Genomic DNA, 24,695 nt, shown 5'->3' on the forward strand with positions numbered 1-24,695 from the left:
TCCTTCCTTCCTTCCTTCCTTCCTTCCTTCCTTCCTTCCTTCCTTCCTTCCTTCCTTCCTTGCTTCCTTCCTTCCTTCCCTTCTCTCTTTCTTTTCCTCTTTCTCTCTCCCTTCCTTTTTTCTTCTTTTTCCCTGAAATAGCAATATGTACCACAGACTAGTGGTGGAAGTAATTTTGTCTAGGGATCTCATCTGGCTTCCCTATAAAAGGGATTGTTCTCACAGGTTGTTGTATGATGTGGTAGAGGAAACATTTGGTCTGAGTCAGATGTGGAAACTGAGTGTATGTGTAGTTTGGGGAATCTCTCTGTGTCCCAGGGTCTCCCTTTGTTAATTAGGTGACAGTGCTAGAAAAGAGGCCACACTCATTTTTCGATAATGGCTCTTCTTCATGTACCTCTTTCACCTGCTTCCTCCTCATCCCTGCTTCTCCTTTCTTGTCTCTCTTCTTCTTCTTCTCCTCACCTACTGCTTCCCCTAAAGTCCCCAGTAAGTCCCCAGACAGTGAGGGTAGGTTATAGGGTAAGGTGATGGTGAAGGACAGGGTCATCTCTATAAATGAAGGGGAGCAGCACTCAGCAATGCTTTGGCCAAGTTCCAATTCATTCTTAGACCGAAGAGCTGCATCATCTACATTTCTTGTTATCAGGGTGAAATAAAGCAATTGTGTTTTCCTATGAAAGATGCTAGCATTTCCTAAATCTTCATCTATTTTGTTGGGAGTCACATTTTATACCTCTTACCACTAAACCATTAAAGATATGGTTTAAGAATATGAGCTTAAACTTTCAAATAGAAAAAGTATCATATTTATGATTGTGAAATGTTGTGGATATGGCTATCTACAGGGAAATGATGATTTATTCTAGTTATTGAATACTATTGATTGAACATTAGAGTGGCCACTTTCTACAGTTCTGTGAATTAATAACAATAAAATATCACAAAGAGAGCAAATTTAAAAAAGTTAATAGCTATGATTTTGTAAAATATTTTGCTGTTTTTTTTCTTAATTAAAACAAATATACACCCACAGACTCCTCACATCAGTTCATTCCTCTCTTCTGAGAGAAAGGACCATGACACTGACACTGGATAACCTGAGATTCTCAACTTGAATATACTTGATATCTGTTTATTATGTAGATTTTAACATGTCAAGGGAAACAGGATTCTTATGACCAGTGAGAAATGTGTAGTTTCAACTAAGTGCACAATTTGGAAAGTATTAGGTAGACAGCAAGACTTTTATTATTATTATAAACATAGTAATTAAATGTATACTTTCTTTAACAGAACTTAATATGCCAATTCTGAAGTAATTTAATTGAAGTAATGTATATTTCGAGCACTGGTTAAGTGACATATTTTCTAAGACTTCAAAATCATTTTAAGCATGTGTCCTTTTTATAGATGTATAATGAATATAAAATAGACCTTGACCTCCTAAGTCTTAGAAAATGTGCATTTCTTAGAATTATATAAAACGTGAATTCTTCTAAATAGTCCAGAAATTTAAGCTATCTTCGCTGAACATTAGGATTTTTTTTTCACTTTCTGGAGACAGGTATAATGCCATCTGAGGGTATTGCCACTTTTTAAAAGCAACATAGTAAACAATATCATTTAATTATTTAATATTAAGCAGTAAGTATAAATATGCCAGAGGAGGTAATAGAAATATTTCCAAAAATCTCTCATTAGTGAAAAAGCTTCATATGTTCGATAGTCTTTTTAAATTTAAAAATAAGTAAACTTCACAAACCCAATACAAGCTGTTCTGTACTAAATAATGTGCTAGCTGCACAGTCAGATGTGAGAATGAGTTAGATACTTCTTTGCTGGTTCATTTTATGTTAGATCTCACTTGCAAAGTCCTTCTTGCTTCGTGCAAGGACTTGTCCCCAACAAAATAAAAAATGTGACCCCCAATGCCATTTGACTGAACGATTACTAAAATCTGACTAAAAAAATATTTTCCCTCATTAGATGCTTGGCAGAGCTTTGCTCATTTTCAAAGTTTGTCAGTCTCTAAACTGTGGGTCAGAGCTCAAGCTAATGAAAATCTGCGAAGGAAAAGATTTTGCAGATTTACATGTGGAATCCTTGATTCTCTTTTTCAGAAGTGATACAAAAATACAAAAGCATTTTCTCTGGAGGCACAGCTGCAGATACTCCTCCTGTGTTGCCAGTATCACCCAGGTGGCTTGTCATTAGGTGGCTGCTCAGGCTCCGAAGTACGGATGTGAAGACTCTGAGGTCTCTCTGTAGTCTCTGTGAGGCACTGGGAGGCCTCCATGTGGACTGTGGTGTGGATCTGTGTGTGTGTCTCTGCTGAGACCTCTGACCTCTGAAAGAAGTCTTTGTACGAGGTTCCTGTGGGAGGTCCTTGCATGAGGTCTGTGTGGATCTCTGTCACAGGTCTTTGTGGGTGGTCACAATTTGGTTCTCTGTCAGAGGTCTCTGTCACAGGTCTCTCTGTTAGAGGTCTCTCTGTGTGGGTCTCTCCATGTGGGTCAGTGTAAATCTTCACTTCTTTAAAATGACTATTTCTCCTATTTCTCTGTGATTCAAACTGGCTTTTGCTCACTTGCTTCTTTTCTTTATCCTTCTGCATAGTGCACGACCACTCCCTTAATCATTAAGCCCCTAGGTCAGCATCAAACAGTCTTTGAAATAAAGCCTCTGGTCTGTTGACCACAGAAACTAAAGTAACATCTTGCAGCTCCACACCCATGAAGGTGGAATGACCCTACCAGCATCCCCTTGAAACCAGACAGAACTATCAGGACCAGAGGCAATGATCAACTACCTCCTACCAATGAAGAGAGCCCATGACCCCTTAGTTACTGAGTTTTTCCCTATATAATCCATCCTGTAGAGGCCATCGGGGAGCCAGGTCTTTAAGAGCTAGCTCACCTGTGTCTCCGGGCTTGGTGTCATTTCCTTAAATAAACCTCTACTTTCTTTGCAGCAACCCGTCTGTGTCTTTTGGCTTTGATGCGTGCAGTCGAAATGAACCCCCTAAGTTTGGTAACAGGTCTCTGTGTGAGAAATTACTATGTGAGTTCTCTGTGGGTCTCTGTCACAAATCTCTGTGTGAATCTCTCTGTGGGGGGCTCTCCATGGCTGGTCTTCCTGTATCTTATGGCAGGAGAGGAGCAAAGGGACTTGACTTGCTCCTTGTTTCTTGCTGTTCAGTCAGCATCCCTGTCTGTCTGTGTGGCACATCTCCTAACAGGAGTGTAGGGTTCATATCCAGCTCTCCCCACTCTCAGAACTTACCTTTTGGTCCCCTGCGAGGACCCGGCATCAGCTAGGATCAGGGCCCCTGTTCTGTGCTGCACCCTCCTGAGCTCCTGAGGCCCGAGGGGTGCTCTCTGCCCTGGGTCCCACCTTCCCACACATCTTGGCTGTGCTGTCACTGCTGCATTCACCCTGGAGGTGACTCAAGATTGGGGTCCAGAATCAAGACCTGGCTCCAGAGAGAGATGGCATGAGCAGACCTGTCTCCACTCTGCCCCTCCACCCTGATCCTGGTCCTACATGTTGGGGTCCTGATAGGCATGGGGGAAGGACCATCCCTGCTGTCATCAGATCAGGGCCCCTCCTGGAGCAGGAGTCTCACCATGACAAGAACATCTCTGGAGCTGGGTCCACTGTGCGCCCTGATTGACACAAAGCTCTGAATCACTCCAGAGGAATTGCTCCTGGTCTCCTAGCTTTTTTTATTTGGCCTGGCCTGGGGAAGAGGCCAGCTGGGCTGGAGCAGAGGGCAGGGGGCCACTCCTGGACTGCACCTGCATTCTGGACATGTCACTTAGGCTTGCTCTGTGACAAATCATGTCTGATGGCCTCTTCCCCCTCAAGGCTCTGGGGTAAGCAAGGCAAGCCAGGCAAGACTTACTACATGATCCCAGGCCAGTCTCTCAGTCTTTTAAATTCCACTTGTCCCCTAGGAGCCATCCTTGGGTCACACGTGTAAATAAAAGTCAAAGACTACGTCCTGAGGTCCTCAGTCCTGTGTAAACTGATGAAATATATTGTGGAGAAGTCAACCTTTTCTGCTTGAAGGCTCTGCTGTCTCTGTGAGCCTGGTCTTCTGAGTAGCCGCTATAGGTGGCTTCTCTCATCTTGGCTTTTAGAGCTAGAATGGGATGGACATCCTGGAGTGGGGCCCCCATGAGCTACTGGACCCCTAACTTCTCCTCCCCTCTGGGCCTGTAGATAATAGTGGGATGTCAAGGGCTCCTTGGTCACTGTACAATTTATGGGCATGTCATGTCACTTTGCCTCTTTCTCCCTAATCTCAGTGTCCCACCATCATGTAATGACTGCACACAGTCACATCCTGCTCAATTCTCTGAAAGGGGACTGTGGGCACCCATGAGTAGGCTTGCATACCCTCAGAGCTAGAGTCACTGTCCTTGTCCTCGCTGCTGTTCCAGAGAATGAGAAAGGCAGAGAGAGGGTGACACCGAACTAAGATAAGTTTGTTGGCTCATCTAAATTCAAACTTCATCAGGGAGAGAAGGAGCTCACAGGGGCATGTGTAATTTATTCCCATTAAGAGATCCAGGGAGAGATTCCTCCCACCTCTGGACTCAGAGCTAGCATCACCCGCAAACTCCCTTCCCTACTCTGTGACACTTCCTGGAGACTGGGAGAATTCCAGCCTTTGCAAACCCATCTCCTATAGCTAACAAGTTTCTCTATAGCGAAAGCAGAAGAGGATGGGTTGAGCCAGATCCTGGGATGGGATCTTATAGTTTCACTCATCTTTGCAAGACCTGAATGCTTTTGTTTGTTCTCGTAATGATGGTATCATGGAAACAAGATGCAATGAGGGAATGGGGTGAAGGTCAGTATGCCACACTGTAGTCACCCTCCCTCCATGGTCCTGTCCCTTCTGGAAGCCAAAGCAAGAACTCAGGATAAACAGACCCTGATCCCTTCTCTTCCCTCTGTAGGGCACAGACAGAGACCATCAGCTCTCATGAGAAAAAAACATGTATTTTGGAAAACAATAAGAATAGTGGAAGGAAGAAGCCATTAGCACATAGAAGATGTGCTAACATGAGAGAAAACAGGTTTTCTCTGCATGTTCTGAATTGTTTCTTGGAGAAAAATTTTCTTATCAGGAAGGTTGTGAGCATACTCTGGTTGACCAGAGGAGAGACATTTTTGAAGATAGCCTGTTGGGTAATGGTGAAGGTGGTCTGAGGCCTCTGCTACTCTTGGCCCATGCTGGCAGGGTTTCCCTGGGGACCCTGGCTCCATGGGTGGGAAGGCCCACTTATTGTCCCTGTCTCCAGTCCACTTGCTCTTGTTAGGAGAGTTGTGTCCATTGGGGGTGACTTGGTGATCATAAGCCATTTTTCCCATCACTCTTCTCTGCTCTGGGGAGGAGAGTACTCTGTGGTAGGAAGAACACCCACCTACTGGGGCCTGGAATTGTTTTTTGTGCTGATTTAACTCTGAGGCAGGAAGTCCTTGGTGAAGTCCCAGTTTCTCCACCAGGATCTGTCCAACAGCTGTCACAATATCCTGAGCTTCCATAGGCCTGTCGTCTATAATGAATTTGCTTTTGACTGGTTCACAGCTCTGGGCAATGGCTGATGCGGGCTGGTCTTTTAGAAGGGGATCTTCCAGTTCTTTGACTATATTGGTGTTAAGATACTGCAGAGAGTGCCTCATCCTTTTTCTAGAGTGGTTTTCTAGAAAAACCTGTTCCTTCTCTGGCAGGAGTTTGAGGTATTTGTTCCTAAGTATGTCTTCCATTCCCTTGACCTGGGGAGCATTGCTCATCCCACTGGCTTGGGAGGTCCTCAGTTCTGCCAACCCTTCTTTGTGCTCTCCTGGGTTGGGCTTCCTATTGTACTCTCTCTCATCAATGGGGACAAACATCTTGCTCTGGCTATTATATGAGTCCTTAACTTTTGGTATCCTGGGCTCCTGCTGCTTCTGGCTCCTCTGTCCATTCAATATGAGGTCATATGGCACTTGGGTAGCTGGTGTGTCCCCACTGATCTGTTCCCCGTGGTAACTGGACAGTGACATGTGAGAAGCTAAGATGTCTGCAGCAAGGAGCACATCAGTATGAGTGTCTTGGAGGAGCACACTGGTGGCACAGTCTTGGAGGAGCATGCCAGTGGCATAGTCTTGAAGGAGGACATCAGTGTGACAGTCTTGAAGGAGCATGCCAGTAGCATGGCCTTGAGGCTGGTTATCTGACTCCATCTTCCTTCGGAGCTCAAACTTCCTAGCAATCTTTGTTTTAACATATGACTCTTCTGGATCCTGGGCAACCGACTTTGTAGGAGGTAAATGGCTTTTACTGGGCCCTGGAGACCCTAATCTCCTCAGATCCGTATTAATGGTTTGGGAGTTGGCTGGAACACTGGGTCTTACAATGACTTCCCAAGTAGGAGTCTCCTCAGCTTCCACTGTCTCCCTGGTCTCTTCAGCCTCTGAAGATTTGGACCCTAAGTTCATTTCCATTATTGCTATCTTATGGCAGGGGTGTCCTGAGGCCTGACCTCCTCTCTCCTCCCTTGGCTCATTTCTGGTTACCGCTGAACTTGGACTCGGCTCTTGGTTCCTTTTCTCAACCCCCACGACGGCTCCAATCTGCTGGGTTCTGTACATGAGGCTGAGTGTGAGGGACTGAGAAGGTAGCCTTCCCTTTTGTCTAGTCAGAAGGGCCTGTGTGGGCCCATGGCCATCGCTAGCTGGGGTCTCTCCCAGTACCCTCTGGATTTCCTCACAAGCAGGTGAGGGGGCAAGAAGACGACTTGCTGAGGTGGGAAATGACTCTTTTGTTTTAACTTTCTCTCTCAGAATGGGCTGAGGAGGTTTTCCCAAGACCTTAGTGAACTTGGTTTTTGAGTAGGCCCCGGATACACAGGTGGCTGAGGGGGGCGGGGGAGATTGTGGAAGGGGAAACTGTTGAGCCTCACTTAGCTTCAGATTTATGGACTCAAAGGCCTGGAGGGGTAGGCCCCACCTCTTCCTCACACGAAACCGTATAATGTGTGCTTCCAGCACCTGTCGAATGTGTGGACTGAGGATGGAAATCTCACAGGTGGTGTTTACGCAGCAATCCCGACCCTTCAAAGATGCTCGATTTCTGGTTTCCATGTGAGTGTGACACTTGAGAAAAGCATTGCTGGTGGCAAGCCAGGACCGACGTACACTCACAGGGATCAAACCCTGGTTGATCTGCTCTGACTTCCTAACCAAGTGTGCTTTCAAGATTTCTTCTAGATGTTTCTTACCTGGGCCCCTGGGTAAGCAACTTCCTAAGATGCTCTCTGAGGGCTTCAAGTATCTTTTCAATTCCTTCTTGGAGTTCATTCTCAGAATCTTCATTGGGAAGCTGGCTGAGCCTCTAGAGGGATCTTTCTGGATCCTCTTCATACGTTTCTGTAGACCCCTGCTGAAGTCCTCAGCTAGCTGTAATGTTAACATACCCTTCTTATGGGATCTTCTAGTGTACCTGGACTTTATCTTCTGTGAGTGGTTGCTCTCACCTGTAAATGCAGAGAACTGCAAGGGCCCCTGCTTTTCCTGTGCCTGACACAATCCTGGGGATTGGCCCTGAGCCTGCATCAGTTCCAGAGACCCTTGGATCCTGAAGTGCAGACCATCCAGGTGTTCATCTTTGATGAGCCTCTTTTGAATATGTTGCTTCTCAAGATTAGGGCTGATAAAGTCCCTATGAAGAATGGAATCTGACCTGTGGGAGGCTCCACTGTCCTGGGAAAGGTTGGGAGTGAGTTGGCTGAAGACTTCTTGAGATCTTTTGGCAGCAAAAGGTAAAGCCCTCTTCTTTTTCAGTTGCTTCTGCAACAAAGGCCAATCTAAATGTTGAATTTCAGTTGGGATGAAAGATTGTGCCTTATTCTGGAGTATCTGGCAGGATGCCCCAGAGGGCCTTAACTTGGGCAGAGAAGAAGGTAATTGGATTGGGAGGGAGGAGGTGAAATGGGTCTGGGTCTGGATCTGAGCCAGAGGTTGGAGCTGGGACTGGGTCAACTTTCCAGTCAAAGTTTGGGTTTGGGCCCCAGGGAGGGGCAAGGGTGAGGCCTGGGAAAGCCCTGAAGGTGTTCCAGGCTGAACTGGAACTGAAAAGCAGTTAGAGATTCCATTGAATAAAACAAAAGGAACCTGTAGCTGAGAGGAGCTCCTAGGCACCCAGGCAGTACCCACCAAGGACTCGCTGTGCAGAGAGGGAAGACCCCAGAAGAGTTGGCTGCATTTCTGCTGTATATCGTCCCCCAAGAAATTGGAATGTGAGAGCTGCTGAGGACCGGGCACCTGCTCTGCTTTGTCCTTCATGCCCCAGAAGGATTGAGGGGTTGTGATGTCCTGCTCAGAATCCAGAGATTTCCACATATTCCCCAAAGAGTTCAGGTGGCAGTCTGAGCTCACTTGTTTTGAAAATGACCCACCCTTTTCCTTCTCTTTCCAAATCTTCACTTCTACTCTCTTGGTGATCAGTATCTCCAACAGCTTCTGGACATCAGGGTTGACAAATGAAGGATTAGTAGTCTCTACTTGCCTATCTGTGAGGTCTCCCCAAAATGATGCCTCTTGTGGGTGACAAGACAGGTGCTCTTGCTGGGACTTATGCTGCCATGAGGTGGGGAAGAACAAGGCCTTGGTAGTCGCCCACCACCAGGACAGGCACTTAATGGGACAACTTGAGCCACCAAGGGCTGAGATGGCTGGAATGGGGGATGCCAGAGAAGAGTTACCTGGAGATGAGCTCTTTGTGACAGTGCCCAGTGGGATTCTACTCAAGTCAGATTGGTCTTTTTGATGTTCTGCTGACAGGGTGGAGGCCAGAGATAGAGGATGCAGGGTCAGAGGAGCTGGAGAAGTTGATGAGGACATGGCAGGAGTAGCATCTTCCACAGGCTCCCCACAGGGCTGGTGAGCTCCCGTAGGCTTTGCTTTGCACACTTTGCCAGAGAGGTCTTGACATGAGCGCTGACGAAAGCTGCTTTTGTCCGAGAGCCTCTTGAGATGGCTGCAGGAGACAAAGGCACAGGCTACATCCAGGAGCAGGTGGGGTTAGGAAGGCAGGATGGGTAGGGCAAGTTGGGCAGGCCAATGGGGGTGGGGACTTGGGGCCCAGAGTCCTTTCTAGTCCCCATGCTGACTTCAGAGTGCTCCTGCTATCCCTTATCCCAGGGTTATAGCCACGCTCCATTCCCATGCCCCTCCCCTCTTTAGAATAGTCCAAGGTGGCCTGCAGCCATGGGATCTCATCATAGGCTCAGGAGAAAGGCAGACACAGGAGAAAAGAGGAAGATTTTTTACCTTTGCAGAAGAGAAATTAGGCCCCGAACCTCTTCCAGTTCTTGCAGGCAATCTCTGCAAGCTAGAAATCAAGAGACTCGGTCACGTGGTCAAGGCAGGGCCTGGGAGTCTTATAGCAGGCTAGGGCAATGGCCCTTTAGGGAAAATGCCTGAAAGGGAAAACTCTGGAGCTCAAGCATCTGCGTCTAAGGACACATGATTCCTGACAGTGGTGGCAAGGCTCAAGAAGGGTAGAGTGTTGGCATTTACTAAGTGCTTCCACATCCATTACCCACTGCAGACCTTACAACTACTCCATGGGGGAGGAAAGTCAGAGGGCACCTCACAGAAGGATCTGAGTGAAGGTAAACAACTTGTCTATAGTTGGACCTGGAGGTCTCCCACCCTTATGACAGCCCAAATGCCCCTGCTGGGTGACACCCATTTCTAGGCCTTAGAGGCTTCAAGGCTTTGTTCTGAGCATAGAATCTGGGAAGTATCTGGGTTCTGATCTCCTTTCCAGGAGCCTCCCTGAGAGATCCGTTTTCTGAGAGATGGGTGCTGCTGCTGGTGTCCTTTGAGACCTGGAGCTGGGCCCTCAGGGACAAGAGAGGTGGAGGTGAACCTTTGGGAGCAGGGCTGAGGGGCAGAAGCTCACCTTTCAATTTTCTACTTTTCTTCCTGCTCCTACGCCTCCACTTCGGCTCCACTGGACACTGAGAGACAAGAAAAAACAAGGGGGCTGGGACTTCATTCTCACTCTCCTCTCTCTAGATGAGCTGCAGATGTTCAATGTGAGTAATATGACTTTCCACTTAACTAATGGGACTCTGTGCTTTTCTCCCTTTATTTTTAAAGTGGATAAAAATATCTCTGTTTTTATTTGAAAAACATAAAGAAGGATTTTCTATATGAGACCCATCAATGATTTCTTCCATCACTGTTCCTCTGCTCAAGAAACACAGACATTCTCAGATTTACAGGCCCCTCTGAGCTCCGTCAGGTAGGACTCTGCTTTCTGAGGCCAGAGCCTCACTCCAGCCTCTGCTCAGAAGTGCTCAGGGGCTCCGTACGACCCTGACAGAGGAGAGGCTTGACCCAGACATCTGCCATGGGAAGGCAGCTGGTGAACCAGTTATGCACAGGGGCCTGTCTACCTGCAGAGATCTAACTCTTACTTAGTATCCATCCAGTCCTTGGCCACTGGTCACTGCATCTAGGACTGTGACCTGGAGCCCTCTGACACACTTGGACTCACAGTCTGAGATCTTTGGATAGAAATCCTCGTGCCCACTCTAACCCCTGCCTGGCCTGGCTTGTTCCTAGAATGATGATGATCTATTATTTCCAAGAATTCTCATCTTAGGAGTCTCTCTAGGTGATTTAGAAAAGGGGAAATATAAATAAGAAAAAAGAAAATCTCTGTTGGGTCTAGGCCAAAAGTTCCTTACCTTCTTGATGTTTCTTTGTTTTCTAGGTGGTGATAAAGATAGTTTATTCTCCAATAAGGGAAATAGCAGGAGGAAGAGCCCCAGTCCACACAAGAGGGCAAGGATGGTATCAGTTACCCAGGGAGCAAAACCAGAGCTCAACCAGGTAGCAATAACGCTTTTCAGAAAAGAGAGGTAATTCTCCATCATCTGAATCGCACTGCTGCCATCAAGCAACTGAGCATTGGGAGTGGCTTGTGGACTAGAGGCCCAGACCCGCATCACAGAGCTGTAGTCAGGTCACAAAGGGCTCTTGAGTGAGGGGGAGGTGACAGAGGGGAGCAGGCTGGATCATAGCCCCTTCCTCTATCCATCCAGGCTCCTTCCCTCAACTCTCCTGGACTTTCTAGACCTTTATCAATTTTTTATTCATTCCACCTGGAAGCCAAGTATTACCTGGTTTCTGTTTCTCTTGGAGATCTTGGCTTGAACCCACCAATTTCATAGTCTTTGAAAGTTTGAAGGTCTCAGAAATTTTGGCTATTTCACAGAATACTCTCAGTATCTTTTGTCCTCAATTCCATGTTTTTCACCTCACATTTATTTTTTTTGTGAGAACATTTTTCTACTCTCAGTAAATTTCATTTATACAATACAGTGTTATCAACTATAGCCACCATGTTATGTTAGATCCTCACATCTTCATCTTTTATTTGAAAGTTTGTACTCACGAGCCTTTTTCTATTTCTACTAACCTTTTACTCTTTTTACGAATTTATCTTTTTATTTATTTATTTATTTATTTATTTATTTATTTATTTATTTAATTTTTAAGATTCCACATATAAATGACAATACATTGTATTAGTCTTTCTCTGTCTGGCTTATTTCACTTAGCATAATGCCTTTCAGTTTCATCCATGTTGTTGCAAATCTCAACATATTTTTCCCACGTAATAAGTTTTTTACTTTTATCAACCCCGAAGTAAAACTTTATTTTATACTTATTTAATTTTGACAATTTAAGTTGTCATTTTTTAATCAATCTTTACCATCTTCATAACATAAAATTTATACTAATGATTTATTATTTAAGTCACAAAAAATAAGTATAATAAAAATATAAACAATTCAACCTCCAAATGGTATATTTTATATTAGTAGCATTTATACTTCTGGAGTTAGAAAAGCTTCACAAAGACTTATGTAACATAATATACACAGATATGTACACATGCATACACATATATGTACACACATACATATAAGTACACATGCATACACAAACACATTTTGACAGACAGTATTTTCAAATTCAAGAGTTAAGCATATCCTTATTTTCTTTTAATCTTTTATATGTTGTCAACCTTATTTTTCTTACTCTGTCCCAAATAGACAGTCTCCATTCTCCAGAGTTTAGAAACATGTGTGGTACACTCAGAAGCCAGGAATGGGTTAGTTGAACTAAAATTCTGATCTTTGGAGTGGATATTGGGACCAGAGGACCAAGGCCTGGGTTTGAGTCTAGTCTTAAGCAATCTTTTCTGATATCTCTAGTATGTTCTACATTCATTCTCTTTTTGGAAGGATGCCTTTCCTTTCCTTTCCTGCTCCTGCGGACCTCTGGAACCTCAAGTCTTGCCTATACCTTATGGAGAGGGTACTTTGAGTCCTATAGGAAATTCCCTTGTGACATCATTGAATGTCCCTTTTGGCAGGGGGAACTGGGGATTCATTTAAGGAATTGTACTTTTTAATTATCACATGGTTAATTTTTCTTAATACTTGAAATATAGGCCTGAAAAAAATGTATATTCTCTGTTGGTCATAGAGTTTTATATAGCTTAAAGTGGAATGAGAGCGTTTTCATTTATTTGACTAAGCTGTCATGAATGAACAGTTCAGGAACACATCTTCAGCATCTGCTATTACTTTTATCTGACTACAGTCTCTTTACCTGTTATGATATTGTCAGTTGCACATGATAGTCCACAATGTGGACAATTAGTGTACCTGAGGAGCATGGAGGGACCCAATCTGGATAACTAGGATTGATGAGAAGTAAGGTGGTTCCCAATTTCTGCATCACTTGCAGGAGAATTATGACTGAGATATAGGACTCATCTTGACTGAGAAAAACAAGCTTGAGTGTGCAAGAAATCACTTTTCAATATGACTCTGTGAGATAATAAAATATATATATTGGTCTCTATCCCCAGTTACTGGCACAGAAACCTTTGTAATTTCCTAAGTAATAAAAGCATTAGGAGCATCTTTTACTTTAATATTTGGGTTTTGACCCAGATTTATGACACAGGCTCCTGAAACCCTTGGAATTTCCTGGATGATAGGAGCGTCTTTTGTTTTAATTGGATGGGCTTCTGGATGGCTCCTGGATGGGGGCTGGTCACAAGAAAGACCAAGCCATGATAGAAACTTGGATAATTTAGTTCTGTACCCCATCCTCCTGAGAAGGGAAATGCTGAAAATAGAGTTAATGGTCCGTCATGTCTTCATGACAAAGCCTTCATAAAAATCCCCAAAGGACAAGGTTTCAGGAGCTTCCAGGTTAGTAAACACATCCACCTACCAGGAGATAGAAGCTTCTGCACTTAGGACCTTACCAGACCTACTCGATGTATCTCTTATCTGTATACTCATCTGTATCCTTTGCCATATCCATTAATTAATGTAAGTAAGTGTTTTCATGGATTGTGTGAACTGCTCTAGCAAGTTAATGGAACCTGAAGAGAGGGTCATGGGAAACTTGATTTGTAGCCAAGTTGGAGAGAAATTGTGGGTAATCTGAGGACCTACTATTGGCGACTGGCACCTGAAGTGAGACAGGAGCAGTATTTTGAGGCTGAGCCCTTAACCTGTGGGATCTGATGCTATCTCCTGGCAGATAGTGTCAGAGTTGAATTAAATCATAGAACAGCCAGTTGGCGTTGTAAATTTCTTGGTGTGGGAAAAACATCTCACATGTTTGGTGACCAGAAGTGTCAGAAGTGAAGTGTTCTGTATAAAAGTAAAGGAGAAACACAGAGGAGGAGGAGGATTGGGTTTTTCTCTTTTCAGGAGAGAAAGATTAGGTTTTTCTAACACAGACTCCCATCAGGTCTGTCAGACTCCCATAGCTATGTCAGTGGGTGAGCTCTGTGTGAGAGAACAGGAATTGTGGAGCAGAGGGAACTGGCCACATTAGCTCCACATTTAGGTCAAGGATTTGTTCTGGGACCTGTGCCTCTTCAAAACCTGTGCTTTTTTTTGGATAAACAAGGGGATCGTATGATTCTGGTGGGGTTCTCTGAGACACTGATTTTCTGTGTGCATGTTTTCATCAATATATATATATATCTTCTTCACAGACTTTACTTTGCTGATACAAGTCTTAACTGCTTTCCATCCAACTGCTCATCTTATTACAAAGACTGAGAGTCATCCTTGTGTTAACCCCTCCTCCATGGCTGCTGCAGATGAAATGAACCTGAGGTGCCTCTTAACCACCACACTTCCCCATAGATCCCTGGTGACTGCTGCAGGCTGTGAAAACCTCTTTGAAAGAATTCTGCATCTGATCCTAGATTGGCAGACCTGGATGCCTCCTTTTGGTTCCCTCTTGTCAGTCCAGATTTTCTACAGTTAATTGCTAATCCTCATAGGGCCTATGAAACCGTTCTTCCTGCATTTAACAGGCCCCTGGTCTGTTAAATGGCATCTCTATGGTCTTAGAAATTTTCCTGGGTTCTGGTGTGGACTTGAGTCACAGCTTTGCTCTCCTGCACATTTCCATTGCTGGAAAGGAGAAGAAAGAAAAATGGACTTGGAAAAGAAGAGTTAATTTCTATTTGGCAATATAGTTGTGTGTGTGTGTGTGTGTGTGTGTGTGTGTGTGTGTGTGTGTTTGTGTTCTTTGATTATCCTTTAGTATATAAAACAAAGAAATGTACCCACATAGACATTTCACATTATGACATATAAGTTTCTGCAAATAACCCTCACATTGCATACACAAGAAATTCATACAACTTCAGTAGCACAGCTTCTCTGGAGTAAATGAGTGTCTCATGAGAGACCCTGAGTTAAATTTCATAGTACACTTTGATTGTCAGCCTTTGTGAACCCCATGCCCATCCTCCTTTTCTAATTTCTGTGGAAGGAAGTTAAATAGAGGAACATGGCCTGCTAGGACAGTGCTGGGAGCATGAAATCGGTGGACAAAAAGGAGCCATTACCATGTGTGGCTCCTTTGGACTTAATGATCTAAAAATCCACTGGAAGAGCAGAGGCATAATTTCATGAATACAAATGAATGATTCTATGAACCCTTTGGGCACATGTAAGTGCTTAAATGTGCCCACATTACTACACGATTATACATATAGACACTTGCAGCTTATGAAAAAATAATCTTTTACTTAGTAAAAAGTTAATATTTGGTTATACCAAAAGCAATCTGGTATAAGCTCTTATTACCCTAAGCTGGTAAATTTACTTCCAATTTATGCATATTTTTGATCACAGAATAATTTGCTGCATAGTTAACTCTCTATTAGTCACCAAAATCATGTTTAATGTCTTTCTTGACAGATAAAACAACTTTATACATAATCCGTCAAACAGAGATCTTTTTCTGGAGCTGGGACTGAAATTCAAGTCTGATACTTTATTGCCTCATCATCAAATGATATAAGGACAGATTAAGAAACACATAGAAGCATATCAAGAAAGATGGTAGGCATACTGGGAAGTTATTTTAATTTATATTTAAAAACACATAGTACTTATGAAGTACCAGGCATGGTTCTAAATATTTAAAAATTACTGACCATTTAATAGTTAATAGTTCAAGTGTGGCATAAATAGTGTATCTCTGTGAGACATGAAGCAAAAGGCAGCAACGCATGCATGTCCAAGCAGAGAGTTCCTTAAGTGTAATTCAAAGTCCAGTTCTATAAAAACTTTTAAGAGAATTTCAGAGAACCACGTAAAGTAAATTTTCCCACACACATCATTCCACTTCTTTTAAACTACTTCTTAGCATTTGGTTGGCAGCTAAATTGTTTATGGATATGTCTGACTTTTCCCCTAGATAGCACATTTTTGGAGGGCAGGAACTATATTGGACAGGCTCAAGCAACATGGAAGAACTTTGAAATTCTATGGGCCTAGGTCTACCTCTTCCAGACAAAGCCTAGGTACAGTTTGGGCCAGGTGAATTGTCCAAGGTCATATGTTTAGTTTGTAGCTGAGGTAGGCCTATCACATAGTCCCTTGACTCTGAGGTTTTCATTCTTTATATCACACACAGCTCAATCCAATTTTGACCTGATTGTTCTTATGTAATATGGATGGCCTTCCAATAAGCTAATAAGTAGATATTGGGCACTAAAATATGCTTAGCATAGCAACATGGGACTATGAAGGAAATAAGGGAAAACTAAAAAAAAAAAAAAAACCATATGTTTATTAATATTCTTCAAATATAGATTTTTAGTTGTCATCCTTACAATAAAATACTGTATGGAAGAAATATTCTATCTTTCCTCATTTACAAACTGTAAACGATATGGATTATCATTGGATTTGAAAACGATGTAGGTGTTCACTTTAGTATCACAAATTTTTATCTTCACTGTGCTGTATTTTACTTTGTGCATCTATGTTCAGGAAGGAGATTGTGGCTTTTCTTAAAATGGAAAGTTCCCAGTCTCATTAATAGCTAGGACATGACCCACCACAGTCTTCCAGTGTGTTCTTTTCTCTGGTTTCAGCATTTTCTGCTTTGAAGTGCAATGCTGATGCTTGGATTGTAAAGCATGGTAATTTCCAGCAAGGTGGAATGAAAGAAGATGAGAAAAATCCATCACTGCTACCAAAAAAAAGAAATGAAAAATAATAGACACAAAAATCATTACGGAGAGTATATTTTATAAAGGCAAGGTTGTTTTCATATTTAAAAAATACCCAATCATTATTACACCTCACATTAATAGAATAAAGGAGAAATACCAATGATCATCTTAATAGATAAAAAGAAATTGGTACAATTCAATATCTTAAATGACTTATTTTCCTGTTGTGTCATATTCTTGATAATCCTAATTTGGTTTACTTATATTTAACAAACTCCAAAACCTAATCCTGTTCAGTGTTTGTTCTAGGCTTACCATTCCATTTATTATGAAGCCCATAGCCCTCTTTTTAAAGACATCCCATAGTAGATTCCCTGCAGATTCTAGTGAGGACTACATATAAACCACTATTTTCTGGGTAAGGGTTTAAGAAAATTTGTCCCCAATTCAGGGCATTACCAAGAATGCCAGCTGTCATTTTTTCTTTCAGATACAGCATGAGACCTTATGTTTCTGCTTAGTAAAGCAGAAACTGAAGTAATAGCACTCTGGTAGCCTGTAGCTGCTCAGAGAAAGAGTCAGCTCTCCTGACTGCCTGGCAGGCTCATCCCACAGGTTGGGAGTTGCATACAAAGAAGCTGCCTTGGGGATTCAAAGACCAGTGGGGAGCTCTTCCTCCAAAAAAGGATGTTAGAGTGAGACTATAGACTGATTGGTGAGTCTTGGTTTCAGGTTGTCTTGCACAAGAGTTCTGGAACGGTCAGGCCCTCATAGTCAGCTTCTCGGCTCAGACATTTTATTGCTTCCTTTTCCAATTCTAGTGATTCTGGTATCATCATTTAGTGTTGTGTTAATATTCAATTGAAAAAATTAAGTTCTCTGTTTTTTTTTGACAAATAATTTGAGTCCTCAGCGAGCAGGGTTTTCTTATTAATTCAAGTGATTGACAGGTTATCCAGTTCATTCAGGTCATATGCTCCATAGGTATGAATATCTTTCTAATTAACCTTTTCTGGAGAATAAGATAAAAAAGACTTTTCAAAGCTTAAATGTCATTGGTCTCATTGGAATACATTTTTACGATTTTTTATCATAGAAGATGGTGCATTCCATAATACTCAGCATCTATCAGGCACATTAGATACTAGGTTTTTCTTCAGGTAATTTCTCAAATCTATGATATAGTGTTAGGTTTATTCTCTCTGACCTGTTTCAATCTTTCAACCTCTTTGTGTCCTTAATGCACGTTGCTTTTTTCCCTAGGATCCTGGGAGGTGTGCTCACTTGAAAAATTTTTATTTTTCATTGCCATTGATATTTGCTGTCCTCTCATGAGAGCTGATTGATGGTGAATGAGGGGTGCCTGAACATTTTCCCTGCTTCTTGTCTACATTTTATGGAAGTAACGTAAGCTTTCTGTTTCACATAATTTGCTATGTTCTCCACTGAGGACAGAGCAAGGACAGAGCATATGCTGTAAGGCAAAAGAACATGTGTTGGTTGAGTGGATGTAAAACAGGCCAAGAACTGTGGTCCTCAGGTGTGTAATAGATTCTGTCTAGTGTTGGACAGATGGAAATGATGCGAAGAGAGAGAATGGAAATGACACTAAGAAATAATCTATTTTTATTTTCTTTAATGGAACCAGCCTGGATCAAAAGACTTCAAAACTTATTGAACCAGGGAGTCAGAAATTATATTGCAATTATATATCCATTATTTTCATGTGAACCTTTGGATCATGTTTTACCAGAGATTTTTGTGAGATATCTTTATGTCTTTTCTCAAACCAACCAGAGAACTGAGGTTATAGGATAAACAACGAATGAACTCTAGAGAGTGACAAGCACACCTAGAGGGAAACAGGAACTAGGCATTTGTTTAGAAGACACAGATTGAGTAAATTGTAAGCCCAAACAAAGATTAAATTAGAAAATTTGATCAACAGAACAAACAACCAAGTTCTGGAATATAACTCAAAGAATAAAAAAAGGTCCATGAATCCATACTAATATAAAAAATCGACCATAAAAATAAATTACAGAAAATTTACAAATAATGTATATAAGTATGTAGATATTCCTGTCTCTGAGAGGTGGAATCTAATTCCCCTCCCTTAGAGTGTGTACTGAATTGAGTAATTGGCTTCTGACTAATAGGATTTGAGAGAGAAATAGTAACTTTATGGTAGAAAAACTTGGCAACTACCACCTAAGCTGAGTGATAAAACTAACATCCTTGATAATGTCATGTTGACATCATGTACCCCTGATATACATAAAAAAGGCATGCACCTCTGTTCTACACTTCCACTAAACCATAACCGCAATCTACTCATGAGAAAATATCAGGAAAAACCCAAATGAGAAAACTTTGAAACTGAAAAAGTCATGAAAAACAGGAAAAACCCAAGAAACTATCACAGATTTGGGATAGCTAAACTGTTATACGACTAAACACAATGTGTTATTTTTATTTGATTTGGGAACAGAGAAAGGACATTAATGGAAAAACTGGTGAAATCAGAATAAAGTATGTAGTTTAGTTAATAGCATAGTACCAAAGTTGATTTCTTATATCTGTATTAACAGATATACCATGGTTATAGAAGATGTTAAGATCATGGGAAAAAACTTCCAGAAATCATCACTTCTATCTTTACAATAAGAAAAATCTGAACAAATTGGAAATCAACAACTTTTATTGGACTCCGTCAGAGAACTAATGTTGCAAGGCTAACTGCCACCCTGAAATTTGGAGAGATAGGCACATCCAGAGAGATACAGGAACTGAGTTCTGCTTACCTATAGCTCCAGTAAGAAGACTTAAATGATAATTTTGACAAATTTCTGGAGGCTGAGTGTGACCCGTTGAGAATGAGGACATCCTGGGGGCCACAGTTTTATGAGCTTTCCTTCCAGGAACCCCCACAGGTTCTTGTGGTGATGATGGAGAAAGGTGCCTTGGTGGCTCTGGAGTAGGATGGGGAGAGGGAGTGACTGTGGGGGAATATAAAACCGTTTTGAAACATGCCCAGAGCTTTTAATATAACAGAAGGATACTCTGAAGGACTTGGGCAGAGTGAAATTCTGAAATTTTATCCAAGCTAGAGGAAATAAATTCTCCCCCACTTCATCCCCCTGCATCCTTTTCTCATGTGAGAGGTGAGTGAGAGGAACATATCAACAGGGGACAGGGCTTCAAGGAATAGATTGGAAATTCTGCATCCAGGGGAAAAAATAGGAGCAGGGGAGAGAGGCATTTCCCTAGAGGAGAGTCAGAAACACTTATGAAGGCCACAGCCCCAAACATAGTCCCATTAAAGACTGAGACTTCCTGAAAGATTACAGAATGCTTTCTTTCCCCACACACTTCACCATCACATCAGCAGTTCTCCAGTATAGTAAAAGTGGGTCACAGACCAAAGACCTGCAAGACATATACTCTCTGAGTAGGAGTACTTAGGGAAACTCCAAAGTCAGGAGGAGAGACAAACAAGAACACTAGAGATATTTGAAGCCTCTGGCCACTACATTACCACAAACATTAAGCAGGGCCCTACTGATAAAGATTAGAAAGTTGAATCTACTTAAAAGAGGAACTTCCAAAAAGGAATAAATGAAGGTAAAATGAAATCCTTTAGTTTTCTGATTCTTTTTCTTACAATATATTTTTCCAGCTTTATTGAAATATAATAGACAACTAGTTGCTTGTATTTACATTGTACAATTCAATGAGTTTTTTTTTTTTCAATTAGAGTTGGCATACAATAATATACCTGTTTCAGTTGTATAGGATAGTGATCGGAGATCCACATAACATGCAAAGTGATCACTCCACTAAATTTAGTGCCCTTCTTCCCCCTTACATATTTATTAAAACATTATTAACCATCGTCCCCATGCTGTACTCTACATCTCCACGTCTAATCTGCAACTATCCATTTGTACCTCTTAATCCCTTTGCCTTTTTTTGCTGTCCCCCAACCTCGTCCCATTTAGTAGCCCTAAAAATATTCTCTGTATCTATGAGTTTATTTACACTTTTGTTGTTGTTATTGTTTTTGCTTTTTAGATTTCGCATGTATGCGAAATCATGCGATATTTACCTCTCTATCTAACCCAATTCATTCAGCACAATACCCTCGAGATCCATCAGAGCAATATCTTTTTTCATTCCCTTCCTTTTAGTCTATGTGTATCTTTTAATCTGAAGCGAGTCTCTTGTAGGCAGAATATGTAGGGGTCTTGTTCTCTTATCCATTCAGCCACTCTATCGTTTGGTTGTAGCACTTAATTCTTTTCCATTTGAGGTACTTGTTGATAAGAATGTAGTTATTACCATTCTTTATTCCTGTTTTTGATACTTTTGATGTTTTCTCTTCTTAAAGAAGTCCCTCCAACATTTCCTGTAATACTGACTTGGTGTTGATAAATTCCTTTAGCTTATTTTTGTCTGGGAAGCTCTTTACCTGTCTTTTGACTCTAAATGATAGCTTGCTGGATAAAATATACTTGGTTGTAGATCCTAGGTTTTCATCACATCGAACATTTTGTGCCAAGCCCTTCTGACCTGCATAGTTTCTTTTGAAAAATCAGCTCCCCGTTTTATGGGTGCTCCCTTGTAGGTAATGAACTGCTTTTCTTGTGCTGCTTTTAAGATTCTATATATTTAACCCTCAGCATTTTAATTATGGTGTGTCTTTGTGTGGGCCTCTTTGGGTTCTTGTTTTTTGAGACACTCTGAGCTTAATGGGATTGTATGTTTACTTCCTTCACCAGGTGAGGAAAGTTTTCCATTATTATTTCTTCAAAAAGCTCTTCAACATCTTGTTCTCCTTCCAGTACCCTTATGAGATGGATATTTTTACATTTAACTGTGTCCCATACGCTCCTTAAATTATCATAGCCTTGGCTTCTTTTTTCTTGCCATTCTGATTGAATGTCCTTGGCTTCCCCATCCTCTTTATAGGTCATTCGATCCTCTTCTTTATTCATTGTTTACTCCATTTAATATACTTTTCATCTCAGATAATGTGTTATTCATTTCTGACGGGTTCTCTTTTATAATTTCCTTTCTCCTCTAGATAGTGCATTTGATCCTCTTCTTTATTCACTTTGTTTATTCTTTTGTTTATTCCATTTAATATACTTCTCATCTCAGATGATGTGTTCTCCATTTCAGACTGGTTCTCTTTTATAATTTCCATTTCCATTTTTATGGTTTTTATCTCTTTGTTGAAATTCTCATTGAATTCATCTACACTTCCCTTGCGTTCATTGAGCATCTTTATAATCAATGTTTTGAACTCAGCATCTCTTAGATTGCTTGACTGAATTATTCCCGGATCTCTGTTCTGTTCTCTCACGTTTTTTCTGCTTCTTTGTCTTAGCATTTTGGCTGTCTTTCTGTGTCTCTTTCTATGTACTAAGTAAAGCTCCTAAGTCTCCCAGTCTTATTAGTGCAGTTTTGTGTGGTAGGTGTCCAGTGGCACAGTCTTGAGAGGGGTTCAGCTGCAGGCCAAATTTAGCCCAAGTGTGTGCCTCTCTGAAGCCACCTGTTAAGATTCAGCAAACAATCCATAGATTCTTATAGTTGCTACAAGAGGCCATGCCAGAAACTGTGGTCAGCTGCCACCAAGTGAGTCTAGGTGCTGCACAGCAAGGAGCCCTGACTCGCCGAGGTTACAACTAGATGTGGCTTGGGTGGGGCTGTGAGTTGGAGGAGGTGGAGTTTCAGGGATTCCTGTGGGAAGAGCGATCTCTGTTATCCAGTTTGATGACATCTCAGCTATGGCAGCACTGAGTCTGCACACTAGGAACAGGGAGGGCTCAACAGAGGAACAATGGATACCACCTGCACTTCTGTACAGAGTGAGCCTTGCTTCTGGCCTTCACTCCCACAACTCAGTGTCCCCTTATCTGTCCCTGGTGCCCCTGGAGCAGCTAGCTGATCCAGTGCTGGTGCTCAGAGCGAGCAAGTCCGTTACTGCAAAAGTCTACTTGTGGACTCGGCCCCCTTAAGAGGCATCTGCAGCTGCCGGCTGCCGCGCTATGGCCTCTGTCCCACTCGCCGCTCTGGACCATGCAGCCTCATGTCCTCACCCTGTCCTACCATCTCCCATTGCAGAGTGATTTCTTATTTCTCTTCCTAGTTGTATGGCTTGTTCCTCTAGATCCCAGGTGATTTTCCTTGCTGTTTGCTGCTTGTTTCTGTCACAACTTTGATTTGCTCACATGAGGGATGAACAGAGCCTCTTTCATTTACATCATTTTTTTCTTTCCAGTTATCTAATTCTTAATCAGTCTAAAAGGTAACTGTTTAAAGTGACAATAGCAACAATGTGTTATGTAGTTATAGCTCATGGATAAATGAAATGAATGATAGCAATGCCATAGGAACAGGAGGAAAAAATTGGGAACACTGTTGTAAGGTCCATGCACACTGAAAGGGTGTAGAGTTATTTAAAGGTAGATTTAGATAATTTAAAAATGCATATTTTAAACTCTAAGGAAACCACAAAAATATAAAATATAAGGACAGAAGTGTTAAAAAACAAAATTCAACTGAGTAAATTTGAAGCTCTCATTGGCTTTATTAAACAATTCATGAACCAGGTAGAATCTTATCTAGCAACTAGAAGGGCGCTCTGTAGAATTGTGTGAAATGAAAGGTTTTTACAGGAAGAAGGGTAGGGCAAGAAAACTATTATTGAAAGAAAAGGAAGAATAATTTTTGGGCTGGGACATCTTTTTAGGAGGAATAAACTGGGAAGGGATTTTATCAAGTGGTTTGCTCTTTCTTTCCATAGGGGATGGAGACGGCCTATGTGATAGATTACCTTACTGGTGCTGCCAGAAATGAAAAGGAGAAAAATTGATATAAAGTATTATAACAAATAAAGAGACTACCATCTCTCTGTACCATGTAAAAATGAGAACAACCATCACTAGGAGTCACCTGAGGTCTGGCTGAACAGAAGTCTTACCACTAGTCAGATTTGAGGTCATCTCAAGACTGATAGGAGGGGCAGAGATGTGAAACAAGCTGGTCCCACAACTGCTGGTGGCGATTGAGAATCGGGAGGGTTATCTTGGCTGCAGAGGCGTCCCTGAAGGAGCAAGAGGTTCCAGTCCCACACTGGGCGCCCCATATCAGGGTTTCAGTGCCGGGAAAAAAAGTCCCTACAACCTCTGACTGTGAAAACCAGTGGGGATTATGGTGGAGTGAGAGAGAGGCCTGCAGATGTCCATGTTACAGGGCCTGTACATGGGTGGACTTGCTGAGTGATAGACTGTGGGCCCCAGGCCCAGCTAGTCCCAGGTCTGGGAGTGATCCAGACTCATGGCTTAGGAATAAGACCTTGGTTTTAGAATGTTACATTAGTGTAGTAGGGCACCTGAGCCTAATATATGTAAGCATGATTCAGCTTATTGTATCATGCATGTGTAGCAGAATGCCACTATTGTTCTCTGACATATAAAAATCCCATGTGGTCCCCTAGAGAGCAGAAGAAGAGCAGGAGCAGAAGCGTGTTCCCTGCGATAGAACTGCACTCCCCACAATAGAAGTGCACTCCCTGCAATAAAGTCGTTGCCTGCCATTTCATTCTCATGTCAGCCCCTTGTGCATTCTTTCAGCTGGGCATCTCATCACTGAAACCTTCCCTTCTCCATCAGCTCGGCACTGACACATGGTGTAGCTGGCAGGATGAGCTGAGTATGGCCCCCAATGTTCCAGATGGTCCTCGGGTGGAGGAGACCTGGGTGGAGGACATGTGGTCCCCCACCTCTCAGTGGTATCCCATGGCCGTATATCTGGTTATGTGGACGCCTCTGGAGGATTGGGATGGAGCGAAGCCACATTTGGAAGATGTCTGGAAAGCGCTGAAGATGGTGGAGTCGAATGTTCTGACTGCTTACTGGGAAGCAGCAGGTCGGGTGGCCAAATGTTCCTGGTGGTGCCGCGGCAAACCAGCCTGGAAGTTCAGAATCAGACTCACAGGGTGCAGCAGCTACGATGCCAGAAAGAAGTGCTGCAAAGGTGGCTGGTGGCAGCGGAATGGATGCTGCATGGTCCTATGGGTTGCTGCCATTGTCCAGGT

At 42.4% G+C, this 24,695-nt stretch overlaps 1 protein-coding gene across 1 annotated transcript; it reads right to left on the minus strand.

Annotated features, from left to right (window-relative positions):
- Positions 1 to 5,052: 5,052 nt before the first annotated feature.
- On the minus strand, positions 5,053 to 16,396 carry LOC102883338 (spermatogenesis-associated protein 31E1). Its single transcript, XM_015597806.1, has 2 exons — positions 16,296 to 16,396; positions 5,053 to 9,034 (listed from the first exon to the last, which is right to left on the minus strand). Exons 1-2 carry the CDS (start codon positions 16,394 to 16,396, stop codon positions 5,053 to 5,055), a joined length of 4,083 nt encoding a protein of 1,360 aa, XP_015453292.1.
- Positions 16,397 to 24,695: the final 8,299 nt, after the last annotated feature.

Source organism: Pteropus alecto, unplaced genomic scaffold (genome assembly GCF_000325575.1).
Source record: "Pteropus alecto unplaced genomic scaffold, ASM32557v1 scaffold129, whole genome shotgun sequence".
In the NCBI taxonomy this organism is placed as follows: Eukaryota; Metazoa; Chordata; class Mammalia; order Chiroptera; family Pteropodidae; genus Pteropus; species Pteropus alecto.